The sequence below is a fragment of the Colletotrichum navitas genome (assembly GCF_030913465.1).
Source record: "Colletotrichum navitas strain CBS 125086 chromosome Unknown LY79scaffold_90, whole genome shotgun sequence".
NCBI lineage: Eukaryota > Fungi > Ascomycota > Sordariomycetes > Glomerellales > Glomerellaceae > Colletotrichum > Colletotrichum navitas.
In genome coordinates this window covers 38,069-53,262 of record NW_026850636.1, presented here as the reverse complement: position 1 = coordinate 53,262, position 15,194 = coordinate 38,069, and the positions used below count along the sequence as shown (strand labels likewise).

Genomic DNA, 15,194 nt, shown 5'->3' with positions numbered 1-15,194 from the left:
CCAGCTTCTTCAAGTCCACGCGGGGCAATTGCGGCGTCGTCAGGGCCTCTGGTGTCTATACCAGCAGCTCCTTCAGTGGTGATTCTTTGCAGCGACATTCTTCGAGGGTTTGTCGAACTCCGATCCATTGTCCGTCGACAGGTGGATGTTGGATGTAAGTGCCATCAAAGAATTGATTGTTGAAGCGGTGCCCAAGAGGTCAAGATTCCGAGCCGATGTCTTTCTTGATCAACCCATCTAACACCGCAACTGCTGTTCAAAGCAGAATTCGGGGGCGTTTGCGATGTAACCAAGGCTTGCTGATCGCGTCCGATGTCCTCTCAACGTAACGACAGACACTGGGCGACTGGCGAGCATACTGGTCCTGGTGTGAAGGATGCGAGGGGCGACTGGACCTCGGGGGGGGGGTATGTGCCAAGAAAAGCGAGGTAACAACTGCGACGAAGGGAACCTACCTCCAGTAACGAAGATGACTTTTCCCTCGAGCGAAGGAATCTGAGGCGTCGGGTCCACGAGGTGCTTCTCGTATACGAAAAGGACCGGCATGTTTGACTATGGTGACGGACGAATGTAGGCAAACTGCACTGGAACAAAGGGGGCGGCGCGAGCCGGTAGTCGAGAGGAACACTGGAAATTGGACGCGTGAGCTGAGTGAAGAATGAATATGATGAGAGCCTTGAGACCGCGAGATATCCGGTCAAGTTGGCTGATGTGCCGACACGTCTTTGTTGGGATTGCTGTTAGCCAGACGATAGTCCAAGGCCGTGATGCTGGAATCGTTGTCCTACCAAGCGTTCAGAACCACGTACGCATTCCACCGGCGAGCAAGTGTTTTTATATCGATCAGAGGTCATCTGCGAAAAAAGCCTGCCTTTGCAGTGGTATGCCGTCTCGTCTGTGAAGACTGCTGGCATTACAGCCCAGTCCGCGGGCGTCAGGTTGCGCCGCCGGCGACGCAAGTTTGCCCGTCTCCTTTGATGCTCATCTCCCACGAATACAGATCCCCCCCCCTCAGCAGGTATACCCGTTTACTCGCCGAACCGGCAAGGCCAGATCGCTGCACATGACAAGCGTATTGGTAGTTGGTCGCGGACGCACGGGATGAGGCTGTCACGAGTGTAAGCCGCGCCTGCACTGCATGTGCTATGCCCCTTTGGGCGGCGGTACTGTAAGCCTGTCGGAGACGGGTGATTGGTCGGCCGGCCGGTCTTAGGGCTGAATATCGAGTCTCGCGAGGCGTTCTTGGGTCAAACGATGAGGGCGGCGAAAACACGCCATGCCGGTTTGAGAGGGAGACGTAGAAGCCCGTGTGTCGTTCCGCAGCGTCGCCGCTTTGGGACTGTGGGGGTGTAAGCCGGCCGCATCACACTGCTTTTTTATTTTTTTATTTTTTATTTTTATTTTTATTTTATTTTTTAAGGCGGGCATATATACTCACATGCACATCACGTTTCCTCGACCGGATCGCGAAGTTGCCGTCGTTGGTAACGGCAGAGGAGAGGGCATGGGTTTCGCGAGATTCAGGCATCAAAAGAACGACGACGCAGGCGCGAAGGCAAGTCGGCACCCATACCACGCGCTCCTTGGTTCATCCAAGCCGCGATGGAATCGACCTGAAGTAAGTTTTTTTTTGCTTTCGGGGCCGGGACAGTGGAGGGGTGGCATGCACCGACGTCGGGGGTGCCGATCTTCAGCCGTGGCTCATGGGGGACGGGGACGGAGTAGAACCGCGGGGTCCCGGAAGAAGGGCGACTTGCTTCGACCGTCAGGGAGCCTCCATGGGAGAACCCAGGGCCGTCGAGGTGGGCACAGGACAGGAGACATTCGAGAGAAGGCGAGCTGGACACGCCGGGCCAAGCCCGTGTCAAGCTCCCCGTCCAAGTGGCCGGGCGGTCTGGAATACTCTGAATCCCTCTCGGATGCTTTAAAGTTCTCGAGGGGGGCGAATCTGCACAAGGGAAAGCCCCGAGCGTGTAACGGGTAGTAGAGTCTCCCCTGTTTCATTTTTCTTTTTGAACAGCCATTCCCCTTGACGGGGACAAGCAATCGGCCCGTTAAGAACTATCGACGGCAACGGGATGGCAGGGCGCGTGCTTCTCTGCCTGAGCAGCTAATGTGCGGGTGTGCAGCACGTAATTTGGCCTCTGGGATCGAGTCGTCCCCCCCCCACCCTTCTGATCGACGACAGAGGAAGTTTGACCCGAGGAGATGCTCGGGAATTCGCTGTTCGACGCATGTGATGGGACGCAGCGGCTTCGCGGGGCTGGAGGGACTCGTGGTCCGGACGACCGTCTTTCTTACATGAGATTGTTGCTTCGTCCAACTCATGATCTGATTTTCCCGACTAAAAACGGCGCAAGTTGAAGGTGACGAAACAGCCAATCAATGACTGACTGGCCACCTTGACCGTCGATGGTTAGCGTCTCTTTCCCGCCTGCTTAGCCGTGAGCTATCACACCTCTCCCGCACAACCAATAGCGGACGCAGCCACTAGTTCCGGAAGCGGTTCCGTGCGAGATGACCAGGCAAAGGCTGACCTGCATTGGGGGGAGGAGGGGAGGGGGGGAATCCACTCAAAGCCAAAATGGGAGTACCGGTACTGAGGGGGGGAGGGCCATCTGTCTCTTGTTACATATGGTTAACTGCCCGGTACGAAAACGGAATGGTTCGAAGGCGGGAGAAGAGGGAGGAAAGAGAGAGAGAAGAGGATGCAACGGCTCCAAGAACGATCACGAGACGGCGTTCTGGAAGCTACGGGACTTTGGCTGGGTGTGTTTGGTTGGTAAAGTTCAACTTCTTTTGGTTTGGTCAGGCTATGGACTTGAGGAACTGAACGAGGGCATTGTCACGCGATGCCCGCCTCCGGCCACTTTTGGTTCTTCTTCTTCTCTATCTTCTTTTCATTTTCACTTCATGGCCCCCCACAGCCTTGGCTTGACCTCGGATTGATCCCCCCAAGCTAGAGACGCAACGCAACGGCAACGGGTGGTGCAGATGCGTCCCTCCCCCCCTTTCTCAACTCCATGCTTCCCCACGAGCCGGTAATCAACGTCAAACACGACCGGGGCCGTCTGTCAGCCGATGTTCGTGTACAAGGGTGACCTGTCATTTTCTGATACGGGCTGGCGCAGGCGTTGTCTTTTGTGTTGCGCTCGATAGCTTGCGGCCCAGGGCGGCTCCCTGCTTGTGGGATTTCCTTGCAGAGGGAGGTTGAAAGATTTGCAACTGGAATGGAGATTTGGGATTCGGGGATCCGGTTGACCTTGGGAATGCCATTGTTGATAGTTTGTCAGATTTGCTGTAGTTGCAAATTCCAACCGTATTCCTCCTCCCATGGAAATATTCCCCTGGCCACTCCCGGTAAGGGGGCCGTCGAGACGCGGAAGCCCGGTGACGGTTGCGTGGGCGCGTCTCATCTAAGGTAGTGGGTGTGCCCTTAATTTTTGTTCTCGATTTGCCCGCGGAACCCCATCGGCTCCGATCGCCGACCAAAATGCACTCCTTGGTCAGGGTCCCGAAGTGCCGGAGACGCCGCCCTGATGAACAGGGGCGTTGGAATTCCCTATACATCGGCGACTACGGCCGGCCGGAGTGGCGATGACTTCAATAGCCACAAATCACAGGCCCTTGTTTTCCCACTCCACCTCGTCTTCGTCTTGATCCTCTCGTCCCCTCCTCGCTTTGCATATCCCTCCCAAAACCCCCCCCGCCTTTGTATTTCCGGCTGGCCCATCGCGCAAAGGATGGGCGGACGATGGACGGTGCGACGCGAGCTGAACTCAGCAGTATGTTCTACTGCAGAACCGAAGTCCCCTGCTTGATGCGCGTGGGTTGCATATATAGATGCAGCGGTAACTCCGTGCTCCGGCGATTTTAGCGTTGTGATATGCTGCTTCGACGGAACGGAGATAAGGTGCGCCGGGGTGTCGTAGCAAGTGTGTCCAGTGGGTGCAGAATCGACGATTGCTCTTGGAAATTAGGACGGGATTCCAGGGGGGGCCGTGTGGTCTGGGACGGCCTAGACCTGCAGATCGCCGAGGATTGGTAAGGGGGTGTGTGGTGGAGGATAGATCGCTGAAGGACTTATCCCGGTGCGGTCAGACGGGAATTGGAGAATGGTTTGGAGGAGTGAGGGGGAGGGGGTGCAAGAGGCCATTCGATGAAAACTCGGCATCCTTTCCCTGCTGTCTGGCTGGCTGTGCAGAAGTAAGGGATGACGAGACGGGAGAGAAAAGAGAAAGGATCAACCCTCAAGGCAGTCCAAACCGATGCGACGGCGACTCTGACCGGCCGCCGGACGCAAGGCGTGCATATCGGACGTGGGAGAGAGCAGGTGACGAGTCGATAAACAGGCCACAATGCCAGCAAGAAGAAAGTCTGGCCAAGTCCAGTCCAGTCCAGTCCAGCCCAGGCCCGAGCAGCGATGAATCGTAAGCAGGCTTTCGGCAGATGACGGACGGACGGACGGACGGGCGCAGAGAGAGAAAGAGAGAGAGAGAGAGTGAGAGAGAGGGAGAGAGTGTGAGAGAGAGCGAGAGAGAGCGAAAGAGAGAGAGAGGGGGAGAGAGAGAGAGAAAGAGAGAGAGAAAGAGAGAGAGAAAGAGGGACTAAAGAGAGAGACGGAGAGTTCAGTGCCAGGAAAACTGGATTTCGTGGCCTCTGACTCGGATGTCCGCGGCCCGCAGCAAGGCGAGGGCGTCGGCGGCGGCGGTCTTGTGGAAGTAGACGACGAAGATGTAGCCCTCGGGGGTTTCGCTGGCGGCCATGGTGCTCGAGATGCGCGTCGTCGCCGAGTTGACGCGGTCGCAGAAGAGGTGCTTCTCCTGCGGCGTCATCGACGGCGGGAACCCGGTGGCGCGGAGGCCCATAAAGTTTGACGACGCTCGGGGGCGGAGGGTTCCACTCGGGGAACCCATGGTGGCGATCGCTGGAGAAGCCGTGGTGAAGGACGTTTCTGGTTCTTGTTTTTGGTGGGGGGGGGGTTTTTTCTTTCCTTCTTTCCGGCGGTCGACGATGTCTAGAAATCGTCAAACCAAAGAAGCCAGTCGGGGGTGTATCTGGCCTAGGTTGTTCGACAAAGGCGCAGAGTATCAATGGCTGGCTGTAGAGGGTGGCGGTGATGGTGGTGGTTGGATTTGTGCTTCTGGTGATATTTGTAATCCTTTTTTTTTTTTTTTTGACGCCCTCTCTTCCTGTCCCCGGTTACTCTGGCTAGCAGGCGGTTAGATGAAATGACGACGTCCGGGAGGGTTCTTTGTTTGCAGCTTTGCTTGCAACTGAGAAATGGCGGAGGAAACCGTCTGAAAGGGGCGACGGGGGTCGAGGGAGGAGAGGTTTGAGGATGCAACAAGATGTTCCAGACAAGTCAGATGCACGAGAGAGTCTGTCAGACACTGAGGAGAGAGCAGAAAGCATGGAGGGGATCCCAAAGGGTCTTTATCTCATTCCACGGCATCGACGGGAAGGGCAAGGCAAGGCAAGGCAAGGCAAGGCAAGGCAAGGCAGGCCGGGGCAAGGGGACGGGACTGGACGGGACTGGACTGACCAAAAAAAAAAGCCAATAGAAGGAACAAATAACACATACATGGCAAGGTCTGGTCCTACAGTTACACAGCATACACTCCCATCGCCATCGCCCACCGACCACCCCCCTCCCCTTGCAAAGCTGCTGCGGTGTATACCGGTAGTGTACCGTACTCGTAAGGCGCATGTACCTTGCCCTACAAGGTTTCACAGTGATGTACGTATTACTCCATGGCCATCCCCTTTCTGGCTTGTTCCACGGCTCCCCATGGCTCCCCATGGCTCTGGGAGAGAGAGGTTTGGGTAGGGGAGAGGGGCGTTTGGCTGGACCGAGGACTGTGGAGATTTCACGGTCCCCTTGATTGTGGATACGGCGTTCATGTCCATCCTTGTGGCACCTTTCTTCGTCGCATTCTTTTTCTTCTCTGGGAGTCTGGTCTGGTCTGGTCTGGCATTGGCAGCGGCAGCGGCACCAGCACCAGCACCAGCACCGGCACCGGCACCCAACTTGCCCGCGGTTGTGTGGACCCTTTTTTTCTTTCTTTTTTTTCCCTTCTTCCTTTTCCTTTTTGGCTTGCCGGGGTCTCGGTCTCTGATGTTCTATGTGGAGTTTGAGGTGGTCGAGGAACAAAGGCGTTCCAGTGCCCTCTTCTTTTACGCTACCAGAAAGACTCTACGTCACAAAACCCTAGGTAATTTGCTCTCACTGCGTGTCCATCTATGTCTTTCTATGTTCCTCTTCCGCCTAGCCCCGAGGATGGGGCCGGCAATGCGGGCACTTTACCTACTTTGATTCCATCCTCGCAGAAGTTCCAGAACAACCTGCACCCGCGCCCAGGACTCGCATAATTACTAACCAAGACCACCTTAATTGACGGCGCCCAGGTGCCCTGTTCGCTGAAATCCGTTGCGTCCGCTGTCTGGAGGGATGAGGGCTCTGCGACGTCCAGGGGCAGACCCAGGACCCTCTCGAGGTGGCTCCTCCGTCCATCTCTGGAGAGAGAGCAAGATTTGTTTGGCTCTCTCTTCATCTCTGGTGTTGGCTTTGACTTTAGCTTCAGTCCCTTGGCTCCACCTTTGCTGGGCCATGATGCCCACTCTCGTTGCTGGGGGGGGGGCTGGGATGCGCTTTTGCTTTGCCCGTCCATTTCCCATCCAGCAGGGCTTCCCGGGACGCTCAGGGATGCCATCGCTATTAATAGGATTCTAGAACAGATTGATTGCGTTTCAGAAACACGACCTACATACGTGCTCTATTATCGTTCGGATACAGCCCACCATCGCCAGAAGCAATCAGCATACTCTTTTTGATAGCTTGTTGTGTACATTGTTTGACGTTTACGCAACAAGGGAACGCTTGCTACTTTTAGCCCGGCTGGATGGTAACCTAACCCAAACCAACGCATCCGAGTGCCGTGGTGTTTGACATCTCCCGTGAATTCGGCTTGGTCCTCTAGCCTACGATCCCGTCCTTGGGGAGAAGAAAAACCCACACCCCCATCGGCAACTCCTTTTCGTTCCTTTCTTAGCCCCCCCCCTAGTCACTACGACTGTGAGAGTCGTGGTGAGGTTATGTGGCTTCGTTGCGGATGCTTTATTGGATACTACCTCAGGACGATGATGAGAGTAGGTAGCTTTTTACACAATCCGTCACTGGCTCCCTCGTTCAATTTTTTTTTTTTTTTCAAAAAAATAAAAAATAAACACCAGTTCACTTGCAATCGAGATTGTGAGGGGAAAGAAAGAGATTCAATCTCTGCGGGATGGCGTTTTCGACTCTGCAACAGATCGGAATGTCTCGGCGCTAATGCGACCTTCTTGGGCGATCATTGCCCTTCGCTCTGCCTACTACATACTGACTGATGACTGACTACGGACTGATCCCGGCAACTACGTGCATGTACCATTCAACATGCGTGTCTTCACATTCTCTCGTATAGGACGGGTCGTATAGGACGAGTGGATTTCTATTACTGTACGTATGGAATGGAGGATATCCTCGTCTCGTGTCCGTCTGTCTTCATTTCCGCCGACGCCTGGATGCGAAGCTGCACTCCAATACTCCCTCAGAGCTCTACCGCGCGAGGCTTCACGGATCCCGTGCAAGGAATTGTCAGCCCGTTTTTGACAGATGACCTTCTATCTGGTGCTGACACCTGACAGAGCCCAAGAAAAATGACAGCCATGCTGTTATCATAAAGTGGCTTTGTCGGTACCACCTCGTTTCGTTATCATCAGATCATGGGGCAGCTAGCTCCATCATGTATTCTGTCTACCCGAGATCCCTCGCTCCGACCATCTCCATCCGCCCCCTCCTGTGTCATTTCCCCAGTGAGCGATTTTCCCCATTGTTCTGTTCTTGTAAGGCGGCAGTCCATCTTACGGCCAGGAGCGTGTGTAGGCATCGCTGGCCCGAGGTGGGAAATCGTTACGCGAATAGAAACAAAACTCTGCTGGGCCTTAGAACAACGTGTGTGCCTGGCCCTGTCACACTCCGCTCGCTCGCTCGTCGAGATGATAAAGTGGGTTCAGGACGGCATGAGGAGGCTACATAGCAAGCAACGATTATCGGGTAGTCCGCCTCCAGGTCTCTCGCAGCTCTATTATGGGAAACTCATTATACTGTACCATAGCAGCAGGAGTTGGAAAAAGATCCGAGCCATGGCCAGCATGCCAGCGGGGCATGGCCGTTGACCCGACTCGCGCAAGCGTTTGTCTCGTCGGAGCACTCCGCCCACGACCCGCCCGCGCATAGGTGCGGCAGCGGCTGAATGAACGTGGGCTCTCGATCAATGCAGCATTTTAAGCGAGCTAGACGCCGCCCCGGACCCCTTTGTCGCGATGTCGCCATCGTGGCTCACGAGCCTGACCTGGTCGTTGATCGGAAGGGGAGGGGGGCATTGGCCAGATGCTGAGCTGTCCTGAGAGCCACGGTATCCTGGAATAGGCGATTTCGGTTTCACATTGAGTGCTTGCCATTCTTGTGCGTATGCTAGGTACTAGGTAGTACGGCGCCGGCCAGGGTGCTAGTCATTGGCCCCTCTCGATGGAGTGTCCTCCTCCTCCTCTCTTTTCTCTCTAGCCTTGCCATCCCGGACCCAGCTCCGCCATCATCTTTAGCAGTGCAGGCCCGGTTGAGCCTAGGTTAGCCTCCAGAACATTTTTTTTTCGATAAAAGGGCAAAAGACCGATGCCATCCTTACGATATAGGGCTTGGTCTCCCAAATTGATCAGGCGAACGGGGACCTCATTGAGTTCCACTCGCTACCGATAATGGACGTAATAGCGTGACGCGTCTAACTACCGGAGCCCTTATCCAAATCCATCACCGTGGATTCATTTGATGCCCGCCCTCGCTTTCCGGGCCCTCTAGGCCCGCCCTCGTGTTCAGGTGTAGGGACCGGAATCATACAACACGTACCGCTCATGGCGGGAGAACTACCGCGTAGAGTGCCAACAGGAAGGACAATGCTACCTATAGCACCGTCTATGCGTCGGGAGGCTTTGCCATATGATCGGTCCTATTTGACGACCTGTCAGGGTCTATCCGTCTTGAGCAGAAACTCCAATCACCCCACCTGTCTTGCGCAGGCTCAGCAAAAGTCCCATCAGTGCCGGATGCGACAGTCCCAACCCCACGTGTGCCCGACGAAACTTACAGCCAATGATGAAAAACGGTGTGCCCGTTTCGGACTCTACTAGTAGCCTAGACTCCGGACCCTTCCGATAGGCATGCGGATTCCCTGATCAGGCAATTCGTCGTTTGCTGATACGCCCCCACATCCCTGGACCATCCGGACGCTCCTCTCTGCCTTGTGAGAGATGACCGACGGACCAACAACTTAAGGAGCTTCGGAGGTCAACCGTTACTGGACACCATGTTTTCGGGTTCCGTAATGCGCATCGTTGTGTTTTGTCCTAAGGAAAGGGGGTGAAAGTGTTGAGAGGGGGGAAAGAAAAAAGAAAGAAAAAAAAAAAAAATCGCGAACCGCGCAAGCCGAACAGTCAGCGGCCCTACGATACGTGTCTGCAGGTGGATCTTATCCGTTCTACCGCTTGTACCGCTTGTTCTTAAGACGGCCCACCTCTCTCTGCCTAAATGCGACTAAAACGCCGTCGCTGCGCCTTGGTAGGATATGCCGTGCAGGCGTGTGTCGGAGGACAGGGTAGCCCTTGCTTATATGGGCTGAGCGTCAGAACCTAGGACGACTTCGCCCAGCGAGTCTGGACCGACCCCTTTTCGGCAGTCTACCAGGGTAACGCTGTGAGAAAGTGGTTGATCCTGGGCGCGATAGTATAATGAGAATTCTGTTAGAGTAGACGGTCATACAAAAGAGTGCTGTTTGTGTTTTCTTCGTGAAGGTTCGGGGTGGGCAGGGTCTCTCGGCAATATAATTAACCAGTCGGCTTGAAACAGGCCATCATCAAATATCTCGCCGAAGGAATCCCCGAAACTCATGATATGTCTCTAACACGGACATCAGCGAAGAAAGGCTCTCGCGCGGCGATTAGCTTTTCATGGGTAAATGTTCCGGACTGGGGCACGACGTTGACTCGGATCTCGAAGCCAAGGATATATATCCCCGTTCGATAGGGACAAGTCTGGACCTAAATTCCATGTACCTACGGACGACTACCGAGACACTCGTACCTGTACAATGCTTCTAGTACGTGCTTGGTCAACAACCTTTTCTGTGGGTAACATGAACTGTAGATGGGTCTGCCAAGCTGCCTATCCCCAGCCGACTTGTAATATCAGGTGAACACATCCCAGCTGAGAGCCTCGCACTGGGGTGTGAGGCAGCGGCTCTCTCAAGAGCCACAGCAGCACGAGTGATTCGTTCCTTGGCAACTGGCAATATTATGACTAATTTATTCTGCTGCAGGATAGCCAAAAATACGCAAAAGCTTACAGTTGCACAGTATGAGGCTGGGATGGTAATGAGAGTATCATTGTCAATGTGGTGCGTTTTGTACAAGAGTGACATGGCATCTTGGATGACGACCGCTGGAGTTCCACATGGGTGGGCATAAGGTACAGAAGAACAAGGCTAGAAGATGCCCCATGGCCGCCGGAGCCGATCGCAAGACAACATCTATTCATAGCGCATCACAATGCGCCTGGTACAGTACTGCGTTGTCTGTGTTAGTCTAACGGGGATCGGGCGGACTCTCACCTCTATTTCCAAATATGCTTTCCCAGACAGAGCAGATCGACAAAGTTCATTCTCAGGCAGCGAAAATTCGGCCGACGCTCTCAGTCATGGTTCTGCTTGTAGAGTGTGAGGCTTGTTCTTACCAGCCGTTCTGGCCCAGGCATCGTTGGAGCCATGAAACTAGCTTAATGTTCCACTGGGATGTGTTATAGGACACGGGGCCTTGATGGCATTCCTAGTCCCGTCCCTGTCATTGGTGCTCTCTTTCTAATGCATTGATCTGAAAACTTCTAACATACACTCAGCATCATAGCACGGCGACGACAAGGTCTCCATGGGAGAGTGATGGTAAGGAGAAGGTGGCATCAGGGTTTGCAAAGCATTAGTACACGTAGATGAAAGGATTGGGAACATTAATGGCTTCAATTTGTTGCTAGTATTAGACAATCAACTTGGTTTCCCGATTTAGAGATCGATGAACGTGTTACCACAAACATACCCAGGAACCCTCTATTCTTAGAAACAAAATACCGGTGCTTAGAAGCATAGTTTTATGAAGACATCTCTTCAACTAGTGGCTCGGAATGGTGTTGACAACAACAAAGCGATCTTCTTTGTTCTCATTACACAACATTCTCCTCCGGAAAGCAGCAACCCTTTGTCTGTTTCAGATACATGTCAAAAAACCCAATGAACTGTATTTAGCACATAAGACCATGTAGTACTGCAATGCGTCTTAAGATCCAATATGTTCATCAAGTCCATCTTTGTGCCCAGTTTTGCTAAAATAGGACTTCCGACCCACCCACCATTGCTGTGATCTGGATTGTTAGGTAGTTCTGACTCACCATTTTGCAAGCCTTGTTGGCTAAGTGGTATAGCGTCTCACTAGTATTTAGTGACATGAGAAGATCGGCGGTTCGATTCCGCCACGAGGCAATTTGATCCTATGCTCACTCACCCTTACTGATTGATGGGAGCATATTTTTTTATTTTTACTCGCTATCCAAGATGGGCAACTTACCAGACTTTCCAACATGCTGACCATGACCGCAGGCCATCTACGCCGTGGTTTCTCACCGTATTTAACTAAACCTTAACGTTATGGTTGTTCTTCCACGGCCTAGACTATCTAACGTTGTTTGTTCGTATCAGAAGAAAATTCGGAACTAATTGAAGTTTTGAATAGATTAAATTGCTCTTTGCTAAAAAAAGAAAGAAATATTGTTCAGCTATACAAGCATACCAATGCAAAAAAGCTTGGGGTCGGAACACTCGCCCATTGGGTTCAATTACCGACAGATACCGTATCCACTCGCTAGATTCACAAACCGCACTGATCACGGGCTGCTGGATAGAGGCTAGCGGGCTGGCAGAAACAGGGATCTAGAAGTGGCAAATACAGGGGTTAGTCAACGTTAGCAGCAAGTTAGGTGGCAAGGGTTAGGGTTAGGTGGGTGGGTGGGTGGCTCAGCTGGTTGACCGCCTTGCAAGATAGGCTTAGTGGGTGGTCCGTGCGGTTTGTGAACCTAGCGAGTGTATACGGTACTACGAGTGTGGAGATGACGGAGCAGCGGCATCGGCGCCACCTTGTTCTCGGAGATAATTGCATAGTGTTCCTCTGGCATGTCTTTACGTAAGTAAGGCTCTTGGCGGGGTTCACGAGATTCGTCAGTTCTATCGATGTGCACGTCGGCTTACAAACTTCTTTCTCAGCCAAGTGACGCTACTCGTGCAACGGGTCCCGTTCTTCCATTATTGTCCTACGTGTGACCGCCATCAAATCGATTCAACAATGTCCACCGCCGGCCTCGACCTCGCCCAACGCCTGAGGGATCGGAGACCGATCCCGAAGCCGGTCCCGGCTTACCTTCCGACTGCCGGCTCCGTGCTCACGGTTGATAGAGCGTTGTACAACTGTGCCCAACGAGCCCCGCGTGTCCTGCTCGAAGAGTTTACGCTGCCGATTCGGTCCGGGAAAGCATGGAAAGCACCGGCAGGCTCAATCGTGAGGATCAGCACTCCAGAAGGACCCCAAGTAGGTGGGTACACCATGATGAATCCTCAACCGGCCTGCTGATATCGGACACTTACTTTTTGCTAGGCGACCTGAACATCTGGAACGCACACAATCCCCGCGAGCGCTTCTGGGCGAGCCGAACGAAGCAGCTTCACGCGAGTCACGTCTCGACCGGTGATCGGCTGTGGTCGAGCCTGCCCTACATGCGGCCTCTGGCGACCATCATCAAGGACACACTAGAATGGTACGGCGAGGACGAGCATGGAGGACGCGTGCACGATCTCCTGGGCACACGCTGCGACCCGTACATCAACACGGTCCTCACTGGCGGCAGCTATGATTTCCAATGCCATTCCAACTTGACCCGGGCAGTATTGCCGTATGGATTGAACGAGGGCGACGTCCATGATGTGATCAATATTTTCCAGGTCACGGGGCTGGACGAGAAGGGACGCTATTTCATGAACCCTTGCCCAGCACAGCCCGGAGACCACATCGAGTTCCTGGCGGAGCAGGACTTGCTGATGGCATTAAGTGAGTTCGGTTGCCGCGTTGTAACTTATGCGCATTCACCTGATTCGGGCTGACTGAATGCTATAGGTACTTGCCCCGGCGGCGACTTATCGCTCTGGGGTTTTGGAGAGGACAGCGAGGAGGAGATGATCAAATGCTGTAGACCGCTAAAGGTCGAGGTCTTCCGGCTGGAAGACGAGCACCTTTTGGAACGTGGCGGGTGGAAACCTACTGAAGCTTCGCAATACAAGGGCAGGCACGGAATGAACATTCCTCTAGGGGAAGTTCGCAACTGAGGTTCTGCCCTGACGTCTGCTTCAGAGGTATTTCTCTTTGCTGCCAGGCTTTGGTAAAGGAGAATGGCTTGCGAGGAAGACATGGGTATTGTGAGATACCCGCCTAGAGCCTAAAATTGCTCAACTTCAAGTGTAGAAGCCTCTCCTTGTTATACAAGGACAATCTATCCACACCTAGGTTCACTCCGCTTCCCAATGAACCCCAGCGGCCTTGGTAAGACTAGTATCATTGACAGGAGTACTGGCTTTTAGGAGCGATGATGGGCCGCCTCAAAGAAGATATGTGGTTCGGCCAACAGGGATACTGTTGATAGTCGTCTTGCCGACGCTGTTACGAAAGCGGTGACTCTGCGAATTCCTCTCCTGGGTTGCAACCTCAATGGTCTGGTTGCTGGAATTCGGGTGGGTGAAGGTATATGCTGTATTGGCTCGTTGGGTGAGGCGACGTACGCTACCCCAGGTACGCATTCACAGTTGGCATTCCAATGATAGAATAAACCTGTGACAAATAGTCTTGATAATGAATGTGAGATTATGCGTTAGAATGGGTATAAGGGAGCCAGAGAAGACGTCGACGAGGGTGCTTTGGCTGACTAGATTGTCGACGAAGGTGTAAGGCGCCCGCGAAAGGAAGTCGTCGTTCTCGTCAAGTATCTAGGAAAAGTTTCCTTCGCTGTTCCATCCCATCTCGTTGGCCATTCGTGCCACAGTAGGCTGATGCTCGATCGAGGGTATGATAATGACCGACAAAACCCGAACCCTCAACGTTTTCCTGGATTACTCCGGTCGTGAGCATCAGTGTTCCGACTGGCACAATTGCCGGAAGGAAGAGGATGACCACTGCTTGCAGGATAGTATACCACCAAGAATACTTCCCCGTTATTTTTTATGTAGACAAAGATACAGGTGATGTATATGTTGAGAAACTTAAAGTCACAGAAACTGAACATGAGCTCTATCGTAGTGTTGGCGTAGTGTTGCTGCCCGCTTGCGGGTATCTACTCACTCTGTGGGACGAACTTGTCGGTAGAGGCTTGTTTTTCTTTAGACACGTCTATTTGGAGGCAGCCGTGCATGACATCTTGCGGTGTGTCGAAAGAAAGCCCGTTTAACAACATGAAATTAGAAAGGGAGACCTTGATGGAAATGCATGAGCACATGAGGACCGCGCCACCCAGCTGTAGCAGTTTTGTGATGCTTATATCGAATCCTATACGGACATGAAACGGAGTCGGCCCTTTCACCCAAGCTAATTATCACTGCATGTTAGCATCCAACATGGCTGCCTGCCGAACCTTGTGTTACTGTCTCAACATGGTCGCCCACCGTAAGTGAGGGGCCTGTCTCGATGAGACCTATGCAAGCTGACCTTTATTGGACATTCCTTCCTCTTTCGAAGCAGAAAACAAGCATCTCTAGCCATAACTGGGGCGGTCGTGGAAGTTGAGGATCAAGAGTGATGTTGGAATTTGAACCAATCAGGTACGCACGTGGTCTAACCAAAATGCTGAAAATTTAACTTTTCCGTCATGCAACGCCATCCCAGCGTTTCGGGCGGATGAGGCTATTGGCTTGAGGACATGGGTTAATAGAAAGTAGAACCTTTGCAAAGTCTAAAATTAATGTAGACATTATATGACATATCGACGGCTGCCCGATTAGGGCAGATTTGAGTTACAAAATGAA

At 53.1% G+C, this 15,194-nt stretch overlaps 5 protein-coding genes and 1 non-coding gene across 6 annotated transcripts; 4 read left to right on the top strand and 2 right to left on the bottom strand.

Annotated features, from left to right (window-relative positions):
* Nucleotides 1-1,350: 1,350 nt before the first annotated feature.
* On the top strand, nt 1,351-2,023 carry LY79DRAFT_410052 (uncharacterized protein). Its single transcript, XM_060553080.1, has one exon. The coding sequence runs from the start codon at nt 1,439-1,441 to the stop codon at nt 1,982-1,984; it is 546 nt and encodes a 181-aa protein (XP_060409140.1). The 5' UTR covers nt 1,351-1,438; the 3' UTR covers nt 1,985-2,023.
* Nucleotides 2,024-3,027: 1,004 nt separating this feature from the next.
* On the bottom strand, nt 3,028-3,794 carry LY79DRAFT_409861 (uncharacterized protein). The gene has a single exon (XM_060553079.1). It carries the CDS (start codon nt 3,568-3,570, stop codon nt 3,106-3,108), a length of 465 nt encoding a protein of 154 aa, XP_060409139.1. The 5' UTR covers nt 3,571-3,794; the 3' UTR covers nt 3,028-3,105.
* Nucleotides 3,795-4,628: 834 nt separating this feature from the next.
* On the bottom strand, nt 4,629-4,916 carry LY79DRAFT_593871 (uncharacterized protein; the record flags this gene model as incomplete). The annotated part of the gene is made up of 1 exon (XM_060561617.1): nt 4,629-4,916. The coding sequence occupies one exon, from the start codon at nt 4,914-4,916 to the stop codon at nt 4,629-4,631; it is 288 nt and encodes a 95-aa protein (XP_060409138.1).
* Nucleotides 4,917-11,537: 6,621 nt separating this feature from the next.
* Nucleotides 11,538-11,618, top strand: LY79DRAFT_t249. The gene has a single exon. It is a non-coding gene; the product is annotated as a tRNA-Thr (tRNA).
* A 702-nt stretch (nt 11,619-12,320) lies between these two features.
* On the top strand, nt 12,321-13,643 carry LY79DRAFT_409733 (uncharacterized protein). Its single transcript, XM_060553077.1, has 3 exons — nt 12,321-12,721; nt 12,784-13,233; nt 13,300-13,643. The coding sequence occupies exons 1-3, from the start codon at nt 12,475-12,477 to the stop codon at nt 13,506-13,508; spliced, it is 906 nt and encodes a 301-aa protein (XP_060409137.1). The 5' UTR covers nt 12,321-12,474; the 3' UTR covers nt 13,509-13,643.
* A 376-nt stretch (nt 13,644-14,019) lies between these two features.
* LY79DRAFT_568336 (uncharacterized protein) lies at nt 14,020-14,659 on the top strand. The gene has a single exon (XM_060558957.1). The coding sequence runs from the start codon at nt 14,342-14,344 to the stop codon at nt 14,618-14,620; it is 279 nt and encodes a 92-aa protein (XP_060409136.1). The 5' UTR covers nt 14,020-14,341; the 3' UTR covers nt 14,621-14,659.
* Nucleotides 14,660-15,194: the final 535 nt, after the last annotated feature.

Excerpts from the sequence above, each read along its gene's own strand:
- LY79DRAFT_409733 (XM_060553077.1), top strand. The coding sequence starts at position 12,475 with ATGTCCACCGCCGGCCTCGACCTCGCCCAACGCCTGAGGGATCGGAGA. Across the intron at positions 12,722-12,783 it reads TCCAGAAGGACCCCAAGTAG|GCGACCTGAACATCTGGAAC; the intron begins GTGGGTACACCA and ends ACTTTTTGCTAG. Across the intron at positions 13,234-13,299 it reads GGACTTGCTGATGGCATTAA|GTACTTGCCCCGGCGGCGAC; the intron begins GTGAGTTCGGTT and ends TGAATGCTATAG.
- LY79DRAFT_410052 (XM_060553080.1), top strand. The coding sequence starts at position 1,439 with ATGCACATCACGTTTCCTCGACCGGATCGCGAAGTTGCCGTCGTTGGT.
- LY79DRAFT_568336 (XM_060558957.1), top strand. The coding sequence starts at position 14,342 with ATGACCACTGCTTGCAGGATAGTATACCACCAAGAATACTTCCCCGTT.
- LY79DRAFT_409861 (XM_060553079.1), bottom strand. The coding sequence starts at position 3,570 with ATGTATAGGGAATTCCAACGCCCCTGTTCATCAGGGCGGCGTCTCCGG.